Source organism: Nelusetta ayraudi, unplaced genomic scaffold (assembly GCF_046127955.1).
Source record: "Nelusetta ayraudi isolate G7.1 ecotype Tasmania unplaced genomic scaffold, CSIRO-AGI_Nayr_v1 ptg000033l, whole genome shotgun sequence".
NCBI classification, from domain to species: Eukaryota; Metazoa; Chordata; class Actinopteri; order Tetraodontiformes; family Monacanthidae; genus Nelusetta; species Nelusetta ayraudi.
This window is the reverse complement of record NW_027466083.1, coordinates 3,284,525-3,299,716: the sequence shown is the minus strand read 5'-3', so window position 1 is coordinate 3,299,716 and position 15,192 is coordinate 3,284,525. Positions and strand designations below refer to the sequence as shown.

Sequence of the window (15,192 nt, the reverse complement as noted above, 5' to 3'; positions counted from 1 at the left end):
CTCCTAGTGTCAAGGCCGCGTATCCTCCCACTGTTTCACGTCTCAAGCCGCTCTTCACTGTTCACTCAGCAGCTGTACAGATCTTCAAAAAAACAGCATGATTAGCCCTTTGTTCACAGCCTCCTGCAAAAGTTAGTCAGTTAGCTATTCAGTCATAGCTAAAAGGGGGGAAAAAACAAGGTGACAAGGTACCTACACCCTCTACTCTGTGATGTCACAGTAGGCTGAGTTTCAGAACTGTATTTTTTTCACACTCTCTATAAAGTGGAGCGATCCATAATTAAAATAATAAAGAATGCTGAGGAGAAGAACCACAAAACTATTTTGATAGTTTTGAAACTATTTTTCCCAGACAAGTTATGTATTTCCATAAAGTGCCAAGCAAATTTAAAACAAGCTTGTATGAAAACTTGCGAAAAGGGTCATAGGACGGCAGGACTTAGTAGGACAGTAGAGAGAGGATGTTAAAAATAAAATACTGAGTGTGGCTGACTTTGACCATGGTCTTCTCCTCACTTGTGACCTTTACATTTCGGAACATGTTGAATCTGAATGGTGTTCTTGTTGCACCAGTTGCTGTTGTATTCTCCCTTTCATGTCTCAGACACAGTTTGTTCAAATTAAATGAGAAGTGTTTGTAGTAGGGATGCAACAATATTTGGTATTTTACCGATCAGTTTGGCAAATTACCGAATATTGTTGCATCCCTGATGTGTAAACATATTTCTAAACGTATTTACGAGCCTTTCTCTGCCATACTGACATTTCTTACAGCGTGCCTCACGCGGTCAGCCCCCCCCCGCCCCTCGTTGCGTCCCCTTGCCCCTGATTGGTTCCCCCCTCGCGCCCGTCAAGGCCGTGTGGGCGGGACTCAAACAATCCACTCGTGCTCGCTGCGCGCGGCACTGTGTGGATTGTTGCGCCGCGGCAGCGACGAAGAGAGCGAGCCGAGCCAGACACTCCGGTGCAGCAGAGAGAGCAGATCGCTCACTGACTCACTGACTCACTGACTGGCGGTGCCGAGTCCCGCAGACTCAACCCGAACCGGACCCGCATCCCCGAACAGCGTGCACATATCGAGACTGTTTGCGCACCGAGGAGATTTGTTTTCCAAACAGCACGCGCTCATCTCAGCGGAAGAGGCGCAGCTTCACGCGGATAGCAGATTTTTCTTTTCTTTATTTTTTTGAAAAAAAAAAAAAAAAAAAAAAAGAAGAGAAAAACAAATCAACTGTTTGAATCCAGGCCGTCCGGTTGCAGTTCGAGGTGCAGGAGGGACAAGTTCACGCACGGAAGGCACGAGAGCGAGCGAGGAGCGCGAGACCGGAGGAAGACAGGATGCATCTCAACACGCGCGTCATTTTCACCCTCTACACTATCTACGGGACCCTTTTCAAAGGTGAGTGTCGCGTGCGTGAGCGAGTGCGTTCCATTTGCGGTGTGTGCGCGCGCGCGTCTCGGGGGCAGTGTCAAAAAGTGGCAGGGGCGCGCGGTGACCACGCGGGTCCCGGCGGGATGAGGCGCGCCCCCCTCCCTCCTCCCGGGATTTCTCCTCTCATTTTGGCGTGCACTTGTCCGCGCGTAATCGCGCGACATGCGTTGCATCCCACGAGCGTGGATGTCGAACTAAAGAAAGGATGGACCGAACCAGCACGTGTTGTGGTTGGTTGTTTGGGGGTGTGTGTGTGAGGTTGGGGGGGGGTTCTCGGGTTAACATATGCAAATGAAGGGGGAGGGGTCACATTTTCATCATTGTTTTCTCCGGGCATGACCTCAACAGTACCCCCTGCCCCCCCTCCACTCGCCTCCAGTGCGCGTCCTCTCTCCCGTCGGTGTTCACGAGCTGCGCGTGAATGGCGGTAGACAACAAATATTAAAAATGAGAAGAAGACGCGCCCGCGCGGAGAGGGGGGAGGCACACCTCAGCAGAAAGTGGCAGAGTACGCGGGTACGCTTGGTGTTGATGACTCACACAGACACAGCACCCCCCACCCCCCCACCCCACCCCCTTTTTTTTCTATGTTTGTGCGTGCGCGTGCGTGCGCGGCATCTCTCTCTCTCGTTTCTACTGCCGGACATTCAGTCTTCTCCTGTCAGGACGTGGCTCCCTGTTGGTCGTGCGCAGGTGCAGGTGCGGTGAGCACGGCCAGCGCAGCTGGCTTGTGCTTGCATGGATGTGTGCGTGCATGTGTTCGTGCGTGCGTGAGGTTTCAAGAAAAGCTACAGCAAATAGAAAAAGACAAATGAGAAGTCGGGTGAAGTTGCAGGAACAGGTTTGACGGGCACCTGAGCGCTCGCAGGGTCGTTTAAAGAGAAAAAGAAGAAGTTTATTTGACGTTGTTTCTGCGGAGGGAGGTCAGTCCTGCAGCCAGCGGCAGACTGTGAGACGTCCGACCATCGGGAAATGGTGACAGCTGATCTCTTTCAGTTTGGTGTGAATGTTGTTCCAGTCCACGTGCCGTTTGTCACATTCACAACAACAACAACGCAACGGGAGGCTGTGCTTGTTTTAAAGGTGGCAGAGGAAGCACGCCAGCAACGTCACCATTGAGGTGACGCTGGAGGTCAAGGTCAAGGTCGGGGTGGCTGCACGTGGGCGTGTTCCACCGCCACCCGCCTCTAGCGCTCCCACACCGTCGACTCGCTGCATCGGGTTTGGCCTGAGTGATTGACACTGCTGCTACTCCTGCTGGTGTAATATATCTCTCGTCCAATCAGAACGCTTAGCGGCTCGCCTGTTGAATGAACATGGATTAGTAATTTGTCATGATAAAATTGCAGATGGGAACAAAACGGGCCTTCTGCTTGACTCACGAATTGCTTCAAAAAAAAAAAAAAAAAAGAAAAAATCCACAACCCTTTGCTGCCTCTTGATTTTTAAATAGAATTCCTTGTCCTGCAGAGTGAATGACGTTGGCCTGGGGTCTGCGCCGAGCTGAGAGGAAGTGGCTTCCGGGGCTATATTAGGATCGGAAGAATGATTTATTTATGACTCAAGTTGGAATTCTGTCTTATTTTTTCTGCTCACTGTTTTGAGAACAAACACCACATTGGTGCGACTTCAGGGATGTTTCTATTGGTGCTGAGTCACTCAGGCCAGTGTCACCGCAGCAAACAGTGGTGGCGCTGTTGCCCCCGACCGAGGGCGGTGGGGGACCTGGTGTGGACCTGGTGAGGACCTGGTGTGGACCTGGTCCCTGGCTGGATGCTGCTGCTCCATTAAAGGGGAGAACAAACCTCACTGTCTCCTCAGGCTCGTAATGAACGTTGCAAAAAATGAAGTTGCGCAGGCGAATCCCAGCGGTGCGTCGCGCGAAGCAAAAGCAGCACATGACCTGAAGACACCCGGAGTGCCCCCCCCACCCCCCCACCCTCTCCCCCCGCCTCTGTCTCTGCTGGAACACAACCCCCTAACTCCCCCATCGATTTCGCCCCTCAAATGTTTAATCTTCTGAAAAAGCACGCTCACTGACGTGAAAGCCTCAACCCCAGTGACTGAGAACCCCCCCCCCAAAAGAGAGACCATTTGCGCTGTGGATTCCCCCTGGTGCCGCCTGTTGTCGGCTCTTTGAAGTGCGTGCACGCAGGGGCCCCTCTTCCCTTCATAACCGCACGCAATTAAGGCCATTCTTGCCTTAATGAATTGGTGCGTAATGGACCGTCTTGGGCTATCTGGTGCATCTTGACAGCTCCCCCCCTCCCCCCCTCCCCCCCTCCCCCTCCCCCGCCTCCTGGCTTCCTGTGGCTGAAGAGGATCATCCGGGGGTGCTTTATTTCAACAGCCATCTCTGGGCGCCGGCACTATTACTGTATAGGTTCCTCTCAGCGGGCGGCTCGGCCTCCTCCTGCACGGGAGTCTATCCAGCCCCAGCCGTTTGCTGTAAGTGGCAGCTGCGTCGGCCCGCCCGTGCAGCTGCGCCAAGGCGTCCCGGCACGCCCCGAAAGCCCCCCCGACCCCCTCACCAGCTCCAACGCTGGGCCGTGGTGACGGAGGTTGTTGTTCAACATCATTGTTTGTTGGCGTCTTGTGCTGGAGACGCTGGCGTGGGGGAGGGGAGGGGAGGCTGTTATGCAAATGGGGAAGGTCTCTTACGTAAGAGCCACCCCCCCACCCCCTAAAGCGCAGATGCAGGCGAGGGGGGGGGGGTTGCAGTGAGAGAGCAGCGAGGGGATGATAGCGAGTGAATGCGATGTGGGAGGAGAGTGAGAGCAGTGCAGCCGCTCCGTTCGTCCGCCTGTTTCTCCGCCGCTCAGCCCCGGCCCGACCCGCTGCTCCGCCTGTGCCCGGCTCTGATCCGGCCGGCACCAAACACACCCCCCCGCTGTGGGCACGTGTTTATCCCTGCAGCGAGGCTGAGCTGCCGGAGGCTGACCCTCCGTCCCCCTGCGCTTCCGTCCACTCCTCCCTCGCCTCATCCTCCCATCCTGGTGTGGAGCTTTGTAGCACAGCAGCGTGGGAAAGCTTCTGATAACAAGCGCCCTTGTGTGTGTGTGTGTGTGTGTGTGTGTGTGTGCGCGTGTGTGTGGGTCTGTTTGCAGAGCCGCTGATTACACGGGAGAAACAAGATGTTCTCTCTTTCTTGCTCGCTTGCACAGTGTCTCTCTGCTACATGCATCTGTGTGCATGCGTGCGTGCGTGTGTGTGTGTGTGCATGTGTGTTTCACAAGCGTGTTAATTTTTGCGGCCACGCTGCAACAAGGCGAACAGGCAATGTGCTGGTGTACCTTCAACCCCGGCCATGTGGCTGGAATTCTTGCTAGAGCAGCAGAGATGCAATGTGCATCGCACAGATACACACACACACACACACACACACACACACACACAGACAGACACAGACACACACACACACACACACACACACACGCAGACACACACGTGTGGTGCCCTCGCTGTGGATTCAATGCTGCTCTGCCAAGGGATTTCTTGTGATCAAAGCCAATCTTTTTGTTAGTCCAGGTGCTAAAAATGTTAAAACAGCGAGGACGCAGAGGAGGAGGAGGAGGAGGAGGAGGAGGAGGAGGAGCAGGAGGAGGAGGTGGGGAAGGAGGTGGGGGTGGAGGAAGAGATGGGGGAGGAGGAGCATGCTGCATTACACACTGTTCATGGCACAGCACAACAACAACAACAACAACAACAACAAAGATAAAAAAAAACCCTGCTGCTCCAGAAAGGCTTGCAAGTGAAGCCGCTGACACCTATTTCCAATTCCGGCCTTGCTTCACTGAACTAGCGGGACATGTTTCGCCAGGGAATGTGGAGCAGGACGACTTGAAGGTCCCACATTCTGCTGCAAAATTTGCTTTGCCGGAACATTCCAAGCCCCTCCTGGTGGTGGATACTGGTATAGCTCCACCAGATCCACTTCCCTTCTGGCTACCTTGCGTGTTTATTTTACGTTTGGTTCCGATGGTTCACATCATTCATGTGTGAAGCGACCTACTGTCCTCTCAAAGCTCCCACCTGCATGCGGACGTGGAATGTGAGCGAAACTGCAGATTGCCGCGCCTGTTTTCTCCCCTGCTTGGTTTCATTAATGCGGCCACTCCACACAGTAATTGCGCTGTCAGGCCAAAGAATGCATCGCCGAAGAGCACGACAGCCTGTCTGTTGCGTGACGCTTGGCCGCGTACGTGCTCCCGACTACTGCTGCTGCGCATTTACGTTGCTAATCCCCCATTTTTACATTTTTTTTTCGGGCGATAAAATGAAACCGCACGTTTTTCATTAGTATTTCGCGCCAGCGCTGCGCATCGCATTAGCAAAGCGAAGAAGGAGGACGAGATGAAATGCGGCCTCCCGTGGCGAGCAGCTACGGCCCATCGGTGGCTCCGGCAGCAGACAGCGCGCTCGCACCTTAAATAGACCTCCCGGTAGGGGCGGCGATGGTGCAAGCTCAGCGAACGCATCAGCTGACGGGGTTGGGCGGGGGGGGTGCTAGGGAGGTTTGGGGCAGCTTTCTTCAAAGCGAGCGTGCAGCTATTTACGCGCGCTAGCCAGAATATAAACTAAACGCGAGCGTCGGTCTCTCGTTGGATGCATCGCCGTCACGCGGTCGAAATTTTTTTTAAAAAGTCAACAAAAAGAAAAAAAAAACAACAACAAAAAAAAACGGGATTAGCGCTCCGCTTTGACTGACAGGCGAACTCCCGCTTCCTTTCAGACGTGAAGCGCTCTGATATAATCTACCCGTTTACAAATTAAACGCAGGGAACACGCTGCCGGGATTGGGGGGGCTTTGAGGAGGGAAATGGGGGCACACACACACACACACAGACACATGCAAACAGAGGCCTCGGCGGCGCCACCGTGTGTGCGAGCGCACGCGTACGTGATGTCTGTATTAGCATTGAATTCCGAAAGGATTAGCGAGTGGCTAATCTGAGGCCCCAGTCTTTGACGAGCCATGTGTTACTAATCTTGAACGCCACAGCATAAAGAGCGGACGCATACACACACGCACTCACACACACTCACAATCACCTTTCTCAGGATTTAAAAACTCTCTGCGCCGAGGGCCTTGTAATCTTTGGCTCTAAACTCTGCGGAGGTAAACTCGGGTCAAAACCGAGGAGTCATCCCCAAATAAGCAAACAAAACGCGGGCCTCTCTTGGAGGTGCTCGTGCGCCGGGTCGGTCGTCCGCACGTTCCCGTTTCACCCCCCTCCTTCGCCCTCCCCTCCTCACAACTCTTAGCCGAGATAATGTTCTTTTTATGTTATGTGCCCTTTCATCTGACAGTCCTTTTCATATCATTCCCCCGAGGTTGCCGGAGTCTGGAGGCCGGCTGGGACATGTTACAGTAATCATTTTCCTTAGTGGAGATAAAGACATGGACTGTCGCGGCTCTGCCTTAATTCTCCATGCTCCCCTGCCCACCTCGACCTTGTGTCTGTTCTCCACAGAGGCCAAAAAAAAGAAAAAGAATCGGCCTGTATTGTGGTTGGTGCCGGGCTACGTTGCGTTTGCCGAGGAAGGTTTGATGTCTTTATTCACCAACTGGGTCAAACATTAAAAAAAATTAATAAAAAACTGCCGTCTTTGCCGCCTTTAATTTTCATGGTTTCAAATGCGGAGGTTTCTTTGTTTGCAGGTTTTCAAATGATATCACCCAGACAACCAGTGAGGACTTTTTTTTTTTTTTTTTTTAAAGCGAGACATGACAGGAAGTATTGTTAGTTATGGCAGCAGCTCTTCACACACATTGAAAATGCCTCATTTGAAAAAAAAGGACAGTCTATGAAGAGAAAATCAACCGGTAACCACAGAAATTTCCAAGGTTCAACCGAGCGGAAAGTCACACCCTTTTTGATAAGCGAAATCCTCCAGCTCTTCCATCGCAGTCAACCGTGATGCTGCAGGTGCAGACATCACGTTTCCATGTCGCAACAACCTTGATGTGTTTGGCCAATCAATCGGCCTGGCAGCTTGGTGTTGTTCCGTCTTTCCAGAAGTCTAATTTCTATGATTTTGTTTTGTTAAAGAACACAGGTTTGCTTTGATATGTGCAACATCACCCGTACAGTAGCATTTATTTAGTCCCTAATTGCTGTACATGTGCTGCAGCAGTTTCAATATGGAGTTGTGTCCTGATCCTAATTGAAAAAGGAGGATTTACTGCAGCCACAAATGCACGTCTTTGCGCCTGTTTTAGCATCAGGGTCTCAAAGGAAGCTCAGAAGTAGCTACAGCTAATTGAAATATAATTCCCCAAAGACGCGTCTTTGTGTTAATTGACTTTCTGCGCTGCTCTTATTTGTGTGTTTGTGCACGGCTTTGGGAGCGTTCGTTAGCGGTTTTATTATAATTTTTTTTCTTCATTCTATATTTATAACACGGCCAGAAGTCACTTTGCGGTCCCTTGTCTAGTAATGAGGTTCCTTCCACGTTTTTAGTCGGTGTTCTGAAGCCATGAGACGCTCGACAGTACGTCTCGGAACTCTTTAAGCCCATTAGACTGCCACAGTTAGAAACCGCCGATGTTGCTGGGACACGAACCCCTCCCCCTCCCCCCCCACCACCACCACCACCACCACCACCAGCAGCACCACCACCACCACCACCACCCCTCTGTGTGATACACATTATACGGTGTGAAGCACACATCAAAACAGTTCCCGCCGCAGAACAAGAGGCTCTGGCTGGACGCTGGTTTCTGTGTGAAACCAGATATGTTCTTATGCATAAAGGCTGTAATTAACTATTTACAATCCTGGAGCAGAGTGTGAAATTTCATCTAAGTGACAGTTTCTCACCGGGACGCCTCGCACTTTAGCGTCCACGCACAGAGTTAAACTAGCTTCTGCCTCAAAGCTGTCGGACCGTTCACAATCCGATCACATCCATTAACTGTACGAACGAGTGGCTTGATCAGAGCAGTCGTCAGCGGCAGCCTCGAACAGCAACAACACCAAAGCCACTCACTCATCTACATATTTGGCTAGTTGTATCATTTTGGCCGCCGTAGAGTCTGCGTCCAACCCCCTTTTTTTTTCTTCTTTTTTTTGTTTTTGTTTTGGTGCCGTCCTGGGAAGGAGTCGGCCTCCCGTGTGCGTCGCTGCGGGCCCGTTGTAAACGGGAGGGAAGATGGAGTCAAGTGAGACAATTTATAACAGTTAAAAGCCAAATGAAGTGAGACCCTTGGCTGGGGTGAGCAGACGGGAGCATACATAATGCGCCTTGGGGATTTTTTTCTCTCTCCGCACTCATTGTGCTCTGCGTGCATGCGGGCGTGTGTGTGTGTTTCGATGTGTGCATGCGTGCGTGTGTGTGTGTTTGTGTTTGTGTGTGTGTGTGTGTGTGTGTGTGTGTGTGTGTGTGTGTGTGTGTGTCGCCAAGCTCACAAACACACACACAACGCATCGGAACACACAGCCCCCTTCGCCATCTGTCTCTGTTTGCCACATTGCAAATCCATTATATGCTCCACAACATTACCCCCCCCCCCACCCACCACCACAAACAAACGCACACACGCACACACACCCTAAGTGGCACACGCCCCTCAGCTCACTATCCCACCCAGTGGAACGATGACAATTTGCCACCGCGTACACATCTTTGTTGGAGACGCCGGCGCCTGTTTCCAGCTGGATTTTTAATTCTCGTCGTCATGCTTGGTTTGCACCATCTTTTTTTTTGGGTGGGGTGGTGTTAATTCCATAACTTGGTGTTTAGCGTCGACACTCGCTTGTTCTTCATGTAGAAAGAAGTTGTCAATTGGTGCCGCCGTATCGTCTGACAGCCGACTAATAAATCCGCCCCCGGAATGATTCACTCTTGAATGTTTGTCACGCCAACTCCTCCAGTTCCAATCACAAAGCTTCCCCGTGGCCCCACAACATCCTGCTCAGGAAACAGGGAGGTTAGATTTTTGCAGTATTCGTCCACACGCAAAAAACAAACAAACAAACAAACAATGAAAACGGCTCCCTGCACGTCCTCCAGTTGAGGGGTGCTGAACATTCGCTTAGCAAACAAACACACAATGGCCATAAAGTCAGTCAATGGTCTTTACATAGTGCTGCAAGTGAGAAGATGTCAACTGGGGCTGCCATACAAAGAAAACTGCCCTCAGATTTATTAATGCTTGCAGTTTTGGCAGGCACACTTCACTGTATAGCTTAACACACACACACACACACACACGTACTGCACGAATACAGGCGCGACTCGGTTCAGTGGTTTTATTGCGAACTCATCTCCAGTTCTAATCAAAAAGCTTCCCCAGCCCCGAACCTCCTGCTGGGGAAACAAGGAAGTTATTATGTTTTTAAATGGTCTCCAATTACGGCTAATTTCACTGTCTATCTTGAAGCTGTTTGCTGTTCTGACTCAAACTGAACTGATTCAAACTGTACGGCCGACAAAGAGCAGATGCATTCTTTTCTTCTGGAGCGGACGATTCACCGGTCTGTCTTTCTTCACCACCCCACTGCCGGTCGCTCTGTTCCTCTTCATCTTTTATCACGAGAGAATGGGGGGAAACAGTTAATTCAATTCCTTCTTTATCTCCCTCATTAGTGGATGTTTTGCAGTGCACTCAATTACTCAGTCCATCAATCTCCTTTGACCAAAAGGATTCGGGTGGTTTAGTATCCAGGCAAACTCAGTTGCAAGCAATGCAATCATGTTGTGATCATAAACATTTAAACCCATCATTTTTTTGGTTGCTTTTGTCTGAGGAGAAGCAGGAGTGGAGGCCAGCAGAGCTCTATTATACGCCTCACAGTACATCAAGGAGTGAACTTAACCGCAGTCAGTTTCATTTTGAGGGATTGGATTCAGATTAAATGGCTTCATGTTCTACCATTTGGCAGCAGTCATTTGTTTTTAGGCTGCAACCCAATTTCAATATTAACAACTTTTTCTGGCCAGGGAATTGGCCAATAAATCCCAACTTTTATTTATTTGTTTCCCCCCCCCCCTTTTGATCCCCTGTGGTTTAACAGGTGAAAAGTCAAGTAAATTGAATGGTAAATACTTGGAAAGTGGTGAGTTTGGTTTTAAAGGGGAAGACACTACATTGCCAGTGAAATTCCAGATTGTGTTGAGCCAAGCTTGAAAATGGAACTCTTTGCAAATTATGAGGAATTTGTGGGAATTGACTGGGCATTAGGTACAATTGTGAATGTATGGCTTGTCCTGTGCCATTGGTTGCAAATGTGTAGCCTCAGTAGCTCAGTAGCAGTACACAAAACAGCGATATCAAGTGTACTTTGATTGAATGTGGTTGTTTCAGCCAAGATGCAGGCTACAGTATATTTTCCCCAACTATAGTTAGGTTCTCTGTCGAGGGACCAGTCTTAGATTTAGTTAATTTTTGGTTTATTTCCATTAATTCCCAAAGACAGTTTCCAACTTTGATGATTCCCAGAATTTTGCTGCCTTAGTTGTGACTCAACAGCCCGCATGCACGTAAAAGCTTTTATTTAGCATTTTCTCCCTTTGTGGATCCGCACTATGGCTACGATCCCAGACTAGTTTGCTGACATGCTGTATGTGCATCGAGTTCAAATGCGCCAGCTAATGCTAATCTGCGCTAATCCTCTGGGAAGCACCCTCGCAACAACATTATCATGCCACTCGGGCCGTTGAGATGGATCGCGGTGCAGCAGAAAAGGGCGGAAGGAGATAGGGCCGCGGCAAATATTCAATCATAACTGCTGACACATGCAAATCCTCACACCACAGGTCACTTTCCACCACACACACACACACACACACACACACACACACACACACACACACACAGAGGTTTTAGACGCAAGCTATTACTGAAGAGATCGGCCCCAAATCTCTCCGGCCCGGCTGTAACAATGACACAGTTACGCTGAGCTGCTAAGTAGTGTGGCCTACTCTCCCGGGCTGAGCGTTGATCCTCGGGCCTCTCCCTAATGCACAGCTCACCCCGAGCCGTGACCTTATTAAAAGTGCGCCTTTAACCAAAAAAAAAAAGAAGGGTCCTGCTGCACCTATAGCACCGGTCCAGCCTGTGCAGAAGCGGACGACCCTCATATGACATAATCCCCAGTCACCTTTCACCTCGTTTGGCATTATGATCACTGGGCTTCTCTCACTGAGGGGCGGGGAGGGGAGGGGGGGAAATTTCATTCATCTGATTTGATGAAAGGAGAAAGAAAAAATAATGACACATGGGTATTGAAAGGATGTTTAATTAATATCACCTTTATGCATAACATTCACATACGTTTATCTGAATCTAGTGAATGTTGAAAAATATATTATCCACAGACTGAGGCCAGTGTCCTTTTCTGTGGCCCTGCTCGGAGCAATAAGCTTAATAATTATGAAATGAATAAGAGACGATTAAGACGATGAGTAATTACTGCAATACCAAAGTGTCTCCACCTGCCAGTAAAACCCCCGAGGCATGAGAGAAATACATCCTTCACTTTTTTTCAGAAAATGTTTCCTCAGACATACAGTTCTGAAAGTCTTCCCTCTGTGATGTCACAACGGGCACTACGATTACTGAAGACACCTCCAGCAACATGTTTGTTCCTCCCTGTGAGACCACAACAAAAAAAACAATAAAAAATAAAAAAAACAACATGAGGCTAGCACCAAACATTTTTGCTGGATGCTGTAAACAGAGGGCTAAATCTGCTGTTTTTTGGAGACGCCTCCAGTTTTGAGACCGTTGTGAGAGGCTGCTTAGCCAGAGCCCGGCCCAAGAACAAACATCTGAACAGTCCTGAAAACGGCGAAGAACAAGGCAACCTGCGGCTGAGACGCTTTTTTCTCGCACATTTCTGCATGTCTACGATAAATTATTCAAGATTGAAGATCTTTTTTTATTCGCCATTTCAGCACAAACAGTGTAGCCACGTCGAAATTCTTGTGCACGGCAAATAAATTAGTAATGCGGCAACGTGGTGCGAAATCTATTAACAGGGTAACAGAATGTTAGCCATAGAAACAAATCTGTAAGGTTGTTGAAATGATTCACGTTGTAAATATCTTTCAGTTGTAGCCGAGATATTGTGATCGGGGGGGTTGTTGGGGGAGGGGGGTTGTTGGGGGAGGGGGGTGATGCAGTCTCTCAGAAACACACAGCAGATATTTACGGCTGACACGGCGCGAGAGGCGGAGTGAGTGAGACGGTGAGGGCTTGTTGTGCACGCTGTTCACATTTTGTTTCTGCCATCAATCTCTCCGTGGCAGGGGGAGGGAGAAAAGAAACCCACTGTAAAACCGTGTTTTGTGTGCAATTCCCCACAGCCTCGGCACTCCTCGTTATATACAGCGGCTACCTGTTGCTCTGCTGAGACACAGAGAGATGTAGAGAGCCAGGAGTTGACAGCAACGTGATGCCTGTTTGTTTTTCCCAGTGGTCTGGACTGGCGAGGTGGGAGTGGCCTCCGCTGAGCCAATGCTCTGGTGAAGCCGCGCTGATGAGATGAGACGGTGCCGGATTGTGCGTGTGTGTGGGCATGCATGTGTGTGATAAATGAGTTGCGGTCTAACGGGATGGATACAGAAGAAAGGCCTTTATTGCATCTGTTTTACTATGCAAGCGCAGACATTTTGGACTGCAGGGAAATCAAAGACCAATAATCTGAAAACAAAACATGAGGAAAAAGAAAAAAATGAACAGCAGTGATGCACGAGATTGTCAAGAAATGAGGCCTGGCCCAGTCTGAGATAAAGAATCTCTGCTTTGTCCACCATCTCTCTCTTCAACATCCGGACGCTTTATTTTCTCGCCCCAGCCCCTCGACACCTCGGCTCAGCAGACTTTCATCTTTGCTGGGTCGCTTCCTTTATGAGAATCCTCCAATTGGCAGCCAAGCGCCCTTGTCAGACACCATTCATTGCACTCGCGCAGATATGAAAAGTGTTTTAACAAGCGGTTGCCCAGTTATTTTATTTTTCTTCCGTGGCGGAACCAGGCATAGCAATGCGCGACGCAGATCCTGTGACCAAATTAAAGTGGGAGAGGAGCCGGGAGGCGCTGATTTTGACGTTCTTGTCAGGCGTTTGGTTGGGTTTAAGTTTCTCTCAAGGTGCTTCGCCCTCTGACATCCGTTGGGAATTTGGACTTAGAAACGCTGCAGTAGAAACCAACTGGACCGCATCCCATTTTCTGACTTGCATGGATTTTATTTTTTAACAAGTTTAAAGTACTTTGTGTTCATATATATGCACTCCAATCTAATCTTCATTTGGTATTCAGATATTGAGGCACTAACCATATATGTATTTTCTTCTTTGTAAAACTTTTCTCATAAAACTTGACTAGGCTGGTGTCTGCTAGCCAAAACTGGAGAGCGAGCGCTGCGAGGCCGTCAGACGAGTGTCTTCTGTCTACGCAGTTCATTTACCTGAAAGTGAGACGAACAAATGTTTGTTTTTAAATTGTCATTTGTGCCACATTTGTTCCAATACTGCGATGATACGTCATTACTACTTACTTACTTCATGAAGTGTGGCGTAGTTTCCTCACATCAGAAGAAAACCTACTTTCCCACCAGCTACAACCTTAACGTACGAGCTTCTCGGTCCCGTCAGAACGCAGCCGGGCCCTCCTGACGGAACTGTCTGGTTTTTCTGTTTGGCTCCCGCTCTTCTTCACTCTTCTTCCTCTTCTTTAGACAATTTAGACGCACAAAGGTCCCGTGCGCCCAGACGGGAGGTGATCTTCATCTTTTGTCAGTTGTCTTTATTGGCTCAGACCCTCAACGTCCCATGCGTACTTTCACCACAAAGCGTTTGGGAGTTTCTTAAATTTGCCCATTGGGTCTCCAAACTACTGTTTGGATGCATCCTGCTCCTCGATGGGAGTTTCTTTTTTTTTTCTTTTTTTCTCGAACGGTTAATGGATTTGCTGTGGAATAGGATTTCCCCCCTGAGAATGGTATTAAACACGGCTCGGCACCGCAGCCAAATTGAGTGGGCTGCCGTCTATGAATGAGCAAGTCCAAGTCCACTGCCGGCGAGCTGATTGGTCAAAAGTAGGTGTAGAAATTGTCAGTAAGCAAATAGCTGGTGGAGCCAAAGGAGCGGCCGGCTGTTTGGGGGAAGCCCTGAATATTGGGATTAAATTTCCATTTGTTCCCCAAACGAGGACTCATCCAAACGTAATTACCCAAGATTTGATCAAATTAAATTAAAATCCCTTCCCCCTCCTCCTCCGCTGCTGCTGGAACACAGTCTTGACAAAAATGGAACGCCGATCAAAGCCGAGGAGATGGATCAGGATGGGACTCTGTGTCCAGGCAGCAGAGATTAATAACAAGTGATGGATTGTGTCGAAATTAGTTTTATATCTGCTGGTCTGCTCAACTTTAGTTGCGCCATTAGATTGAAATTTGAGAAGCAAGCAGATATTGTCATATGAATATGAATAAAATGGAGTAAAATAAAGCACCCTATTTATAGATCACTTTAGGCAATAACTTGGGTCTGATGAGATTTTTTTTGTGTGTCTGTCTTCCCATGTCTAACCTTGATAAATTCTGTCTGATCCATAAAAAGAAACGTATTATCTAGATATATTTTCATTAAATAGTTGGTAGCATTCTTTATCTGCAAAGTCCTCAAAGGACACCGCACCACCAGGTGACACGCACACAAACACGGCCTCTGTAGACAAACACGGCAACTATCGTCCATTTTCATCTGTGAGCCGTCGGAGAGCGAAGTTTTCCAGAAATAATCACTTGTTG

At 49.2% G+C, this 15,192-nt stretch overlaps 1 protein-coding gene across 3 annotated transcripts in view; it reads left to right on the top strand.

The window, feature by feature from the left end:
- The first annotated feature begins 905 nt into the window (after positions 1-905).
- The window catches only part of cadm2a (cell adhesion molecule 2a), a 181,852-nt gene continuing 167,565 nt past the window's right edge, over positions 906-15,192 (top strand). The window contains exon 1 of one of the 3 annotated variants that reach the window (XM_076031602.1): positions 906-1,399. In XM_076031602.1, coding sequence (XP_075887717.1) covers positions 1,339-1,399 — 61 coding nt within the window. In that variant the 5' untranslated portion in view covers positions 906-1,338. The remainder of the gene's footprint in view (positions 1,400-15,192) is intronic. The other 2 variants (XM_076031600.1, XM_076031601.1) reach the window with 2 other exon arrangements.